Below are 6,230 nucleotides of genomic sequence, written 5' to 3'. Positions count from 1 at the left end.
CAACAAGATTTCATCCTTACCATTGCTTATTTTATTATCTTAGTCAAATCAAGATGTGGGGGTGGTAGGGAAGGGCAGCAACCCAACTACCAAACCCTGCATTTCTGACCACAGAAGGTTCTGCCTGCGCTCAATCTGTGTCAGGCACAGCTGAGCCCAAACTCTCAGCCCCTGCTCATACGTACATATGGGCCGATGCAGAGCCATGCATGTCGGAAAGCACATCTCCCAACAGGCAGAAGATGGAAAAACCAGGAGATGCTGACAGAATGGAAGATTTCATTAAAAGCAAGACATTCTGAGAGTCAAGTATGGAGGCCTCAGCCTCTATGGATTTGTGTTTCACTAGTCCATTGGACTGACAGCTGTAGGTTTTGGGGTCTTTTTTCCCCCCAATCACTTGACACTTAATAGGTTTGTCTTCAAAGGAAATTTTTAAGTCGGTATAACGTGCAACTATCCTGCAGCCTTTTTTACTACTGAACCACACAAACAGTTCTTCCTTGTCCAGTGCATACTTAAATAATACTTGCTATGAAGTAAGATCTCCCCTCATTTAAACCTCATGGTTATTGATACGTCTGGGATCAACACTTTTCATTTCCTCTCTTTCTCTGGTTCATCTGGCTTCTGTTGAAAATGTGAGGGACACTCAGGAGCAGGTGTCTCTAGCTTTTAGCCCTTAGTGTCTGGCATGTTACTGTATCGAGGGGTGTGATCTTCTGCTGGCGTCCCATGGGTAACTCACAATTCAAACAGTTTTCACCCCGCTCAGAGGCAAGAATAGGACTTAAAGAATTGTGAAAGCTAGTGAGTCCCAGAAATTGGCTTGTATCTAAGAATCCTAGGAAATCTACAAGAAAAGCAGGTAATTCAAGCAATTGGAGTTTGTGGGTTTTAGCTTTACCGAAGGAATTACACAGGGAACATTGAGTAAATTTAAAATCAGGATATGAAACTATTAATAAAAGAGAAATTATAGGTGATGGTATTCACATCAACTTAATGTGAAGACGAATCTGCAAGCTTGGATACAAAGAGAAGTGCCTCAATACTGGCCGTATTGTCTGAGATAGATCTTAAAAAAGCGGCCACTATCAACTCTCCAAGCAGCAGCCAGGACCCTGCCGGCCCGAATCCTCCTGCACGGAAGCGCCAAGGGCTGTGCCGGAGCCGGCAAACAGAGAGGCTCGTACCCCGCTCCGGCCGGGGCAGCTCAGCCTGCGGTCACCTCTGCGCCAACCGCGGCCACCCGCCCGCAGCTTCCCGAGTGAGACCCGGGTGCATCCATACACATGTACATATATACATATATACATCATATATACATATATACATACGTGTATACAGGGGGTTCCCAGAGCGCCCCTCGCTTGGGGCGGCCGAGAAGGGGAAGCGGCAGGACGAACCGGCTCTCCGGACTGCGGGGAAGGGGCGCACCCCCACCTGCAGCTCAGAGGGCAGGAGGGAGAGGGAGGCGGAGCGGTTCCCATCCCGTCGCCCGTCGCCTTCGGAAAGCAGCCGCGGGTGGAAGCGGGCGACGGGCGCGGGTGGGAGGGAGCGGCCGCCGCCCCCGCCCGCCCCTCTGCCCGCGGGCTGGGGGCGATAGCGCCGTGCTCACCCCGCGGCCATCCGCCCGGGATGCGCCGTGGGCGAGCCCGGCCGCCTCGGGGGAAGTCGAAAGGCCGGGCCCCCACGGCCGGCTGCGAGGGGGCGGGCGGCGCCGGGAGCCCGAGGAGGAGCCCGAGCATCCCGGCGCCGGGGACGGCCGGAGAACGGGCGGCGAGGATTCATGGGCCGCTCACGCCAACATGGTGCTCGCCCTCAACGGCAGCCACCTCTACGGTGACCTCCGGCCGCTGGTCCTGGAGGAGCCGCGGGCGCTGGGCGGCGGCAGGATGATCGCGGGCTCCTGGCCGCCGCGCAGCCTGGCCAAGCTCGGCCCGTCGCCCCCCCCGTCGGCGCTGCCCACGGCGAGCCCCCTCCCCGCCAACGACTCGCAGTGCGGGGAGCAGATCCTCAGCTACGGCAGCGCGGAGAAAGTTCTCATCGGGGCCGTGCTCTGCCTCATCACCCTGCTGACCGTCGCCGGCAACTGCCTGGTGGTGATCTCCGTCTGCTTCGTGAAGAAGCTGCGGCAGCCCTCCAACTATCTCATCGTCTCGCTGGCCCTGGCCGATCTCTCGGTGGCCCTGGCCGTCATGCCCTTCGTCAGCGTCACCGACCTGATCGGCGGCGAGTGGATCTTCGGGCGCCTCTTCTGCAACGTCTTCATCGCCATGGACGTCATGTGCTGCACGGCCTCCATCATGACCCTCTGCGTGATAAGTATCGACAGGTGAGAGAGCCCGGCGCCCCGAGGCTTGCCCTGGCCTCCCGCCGCTCCGGGGGACCGGCCCCGCGCCGCTGCCCGCAGCGCCGGGCACCCGGGACGGCGCGGGGCACCCGCAGCGAGCGGTCCCACCAGCCTCCTCCGCCGGCTCCCTCGGAGATGAGCCGTGCTCAGGGCAGGGAGCGAGGCCAGTGCCAGCCCGCAGCCTCTCTGTTCGAAGGAGCCCGCCGGAGCAGGGTGAGCTGCCGCCCGTGTGCCCGGTTATCCCTCGGGGTAACTTCCTCGCTGTCGCTCGGGAGCCGAGGTGCCAAAGCAAAAGCGGACCTAAACTGTCAACGTTTGCCATGGCTTTATGCGAGTAACGGGGCATTTCCGGCTGCTTTAAAATTCGGAACGTATGTCTTTAAACTGCTTTATGCCACAGGTAGATTTGAGCTGATTCTTTCAAAGCTGGTGACAGTGCAACCTCGCTGGGTTCAGTGGAGTTTTATCAGACCAGAGAAGGTGCAGTAATTATAGCTTACTAAGGTTTTATTTTATTCTAGGACAAACCCAGTATAGCTCAATTTCATTTTTGACAAATGACGTTTTGTTTGAAGAAAAAATTACTTTCAAACATTTGATTTTTAAAAATTTTCACCCGCTGTCTTAAAAAACCAAGCTATGCTCATTGACATTTAGCTGCTTCCAAAAGATACAGTCACTGGGGCTACAGTGACTAGGAGGTGTGTTAGACACTGCAGAAGAAGGTCCTAAGCTATTCAGTTCTGATGTAAAAACCAGACAAAGGAGCCCACATTTGCCTGTGTCAGTCCTCTGCAGAGGAAGGCTGACAGATTCTTTTATTTCATGCAGGTTCTATTCTAAAGTAAGTTGCAGCCTGTAGCTTCCCTTTTCCACAGCCTAAATTCTATGCCAAGAGTTTTAACAGCTAGAAGGTAACTGTTCATTACAACTCCACACAATTGGCTGAAATTGAAAAACTTCGTAACTAGATTCTAGAAATAGTTACCAACTCCCATATCCAACTGCAGCCTTGACTGCTTACTCTGGAAAGTTTTAGGAAAAGCTCTGCATTAGGTTTGTGCAAAGCAACGGTCTTTCAAAAGAGATTCCTACAGTAAATGGAGGCTTGTTTGTACCAAGGAGCATCACAGATTGTATTAATTTCAGAACTTTAATTTCTACGCAAGCATCCTCTGCTCGAGTACTCTTTATTTTGTGACTTCTATAATGGCCAACAGTTATCTGAACGCTGCAGAGCATTTTGTAGCAATGAAATCCACTCACAGACTTTGACAGTATAAAACTCTTCGTGTTTTTAATTTTTTTTAAATTGACATTTGCTTAATTTTCACTTATCTAAGTTAATTTTTTAACTTAATTCCTGTATTGCAAGGGAATATGAATAGGCTTATCTACCTTCCCAATGTTATTCTCTGCTTATCTATACTATTTGTAAGACATTTTTACACTCTCTCCCCATAAAGTATTCTATTGTTTGATCTTATGTCCACCTCTGAGCTCCCCATCTCCATTTCTACTAACCTTTTGGAAACAGGTTAACATAATTAAGCTTTATTAAGGATGTATGGTGATTCACACTGTAACACTGGGCTTTTTTCTATTTCTTAGTTTAACATTTGAGGTCACTTCTGTGTGCTGAGCAGGGGCTTTGACTGAACTGGTCACACTGATGACTGCATCTCTTGTCTTCTCAGTTCTCCCTCCACTTCCTTCTCCCCGTAAAATACTAACAAGAGATATATCTCTGTATTGAGAAATAATACAAGCTCTTGTAAATGACTGATTTTCACCAGCTAGTGCTGATTTAAACTAGAATTATTCTCTTGTCTTTACATTCTCGTTTCTTTCACTGAATGTTTATTGAACATCATCTCTTCGTAATTGTCTACTGTTGTCTACTTGAAATTAAAATTCTGTGACTTATGATGCTTAACCTCTGTCACCCAAATCCATGATACAGTTGAGATAGTAGGTATCATAAATAAAAGGAGACAAGCCAGCAATTCATTAGCAAAATGTCTCGACTACTTGGCAATAAAGAATTAAAAATCTCCATGATTTTTAATACTATTTCAAAATAATCAGTCTTATACTGCTGTAACACTGCTAAGCCAGACCAGAGATTAGTTTTGGATATTAAAAAATCTTTGAATAGTGTGTATGTACAAAATATGCAAACCAGGGAGGCATTATGAAAATCAAATGGGAATGATGAAATGTTGCCAGGATTGATGGTAATGGTGCTGTCATATCAGCAGTTGTTCTTACATGTATGTAGTAAAGAAATCCTTGAATGATCACTGAGGAAAATTTATCACTGAAAACACATACCTCCAGTTTAAGTTTTGTTTGTGCTACAGGAACTGCAAATCACAATGTATACAGTGCATTAGAGGGTCAGACCGTTTTCACAAGGTGCATTTTTCCAAGACTTTGGTGAAAACACTTGCATGTTTTCTGTTATGTAGATTATCAATGATACCCCTCTTACGAGTCTTACTCTCTCAGGGCAACAAATACAAATATAGGACCAGGAAATTTCAATCAGAAATTCCAGAAGCAGAGAAAGTGAATGAATTTTACTGTCCTTCATGTTGGCCACTGTCCTCAGAGGCATTTAGATGTACTTAAATCTTAAAGATCTTGAGGTTACATGGGAGACATTTATTTAGGAAGAAGGGTTAAGACAGGACAAAGAAAGATTTTTGAAATGTAATTAGGAATTGCACTATGACCTGGCTCTTTAGGGCACTTTTGGAAACCTTTGTTGTGATCCAGAAACTTTTCTGCTGGAGTAGTTTGTTCTCTCTGCTGATGTGGGCAGTGCAGAGAGAACAAATAAACTGACTATTTAAAAATTTGTTAATTCTCTAGGTTTTTTCCTGAAGCAGATATGAGAATCAGGTAAATAGTTGAAAAATATTACTACTGACTTAATCTTAAAGAACCAAATTTGTTACAAACTCTTAGGAAGGGTTTGTAAAGAGAAATAATACCTTTTACTAAACAAACAATTAAGTTAGTAAAACAGAGGCTTTGAGGAGCTGCCAGGAAGGATAAAATGAGTAAATTGAAAAGGCTTTTTGATTTGTTTCCCTTGCAAAAATATGCGCTACTCAGCTTATGCCACTGAGAGCCCTGAAATGCCAGCAGCTGGCAAGCCTATTGCTCACAGAGAGATTTTGCTGCACAGCCCTTACTGGTGGATGCGTTTTTCAGCTGAATATATCAGCTTCTGAAAGAAGCATATTAGCATGGGGTATACAAATGGACTAGTTTCATTCTCTTGGAAAACCTTGTACTTTTTTTCCTAGTTAGACACGCCGAGCACTTCTTGTACTTTTTGAAGTTGCTTCTATTCTAAGTTGTGTAAATGATAAGGGTGCAAAGTAGATATTAGTGTGCTATTATGGGGTTATTTAACTTTGCACAGGGTGCACAAGGAAGCAGCTAGGTTGGAAAGGTTGTTTGATTATCCACAAAGATCTAAATTTACAGAGATCATGTTCTTGAAGTTACCAAGATTTGGACTATTATTCTTTTCTTCAGATCATATCTTTCCTTTTGTTTACAGTCTGAAAACCTTCACAGATCTTTATCAGGGTGACCTGAGATGAACGTAATTTTTAGGCATCTCTATCTTATTTAAGCCCTCACTTTGGAAGAAGACTGCTTACAGGCAGGTCTGCCAGAACTAAAACAGATATGATGGAGACACAAGAGTATTTCTGCCTTTTCAAAATTTTTTTAAGGATTAAACAGGTACTTGGTACTCAGTCAATGATTACCTTTGCTGTTCTCTCCATCTGTGGTATGAGTATTAGCTCTGTAGAAATGTAGGAGCTACAGAGACTTTTGCAGGACAATGGAA

At 46.3% G+C, this 6,230-nt stretch overlaps 1 protein-coding gene across 4 annotated transcripts in view; it reads left to right on the top strand.

Annotated features, from left to right (window-relative positions):
- Nucleotides 1–1,810: 1,810 nt before the first annotated feature.
- The window catches only part of HTR7 (5-hydroxytryptamine receptor 7), a 28,863-nt gene continuing 24,443 nt past the window's right edge, over nucleotides 1,811–6,230 (top strand). For 3 of the 4 annotated variants that reach the window (XR_009208075.1, XM_040071363.1, XM_040071364.1), the window contains exon 1: nucleotides 1,812–2,338. Coding sequence is in view for 2 of the 4 variants with exons in the window: in XM_040071363.1 (XP_039927297.1) it covers nucleotides 1,812–2,338 (527 nt within the window). In the remaining 2 variants the exon portion in view is untranslated. Of the gene's footprint in view, nucleotides 2,339–6,230 lie in introns of all 4 variants that reach the window. The other variant, XR_005701881.1, reaches the window with a different exon arrangement.

This window comes from Hirundo rustica, chromosome 8 (assembly GCF_015227805.2).
Source record: "Hirundo rustica isolate bHirRus1 chromosome 8, bHirRus1.pri.v3, whole genome shotgun sequence".
Lineage (NCBI taxonomy): Eukaryota > Metazoa > Chordata > Aves > Passeriformes > Hirundinidae > Hirundo > Hirundo rustica.
This window is presented reverse-complemented; position numbering and strand designations above follow the sequence as displayed.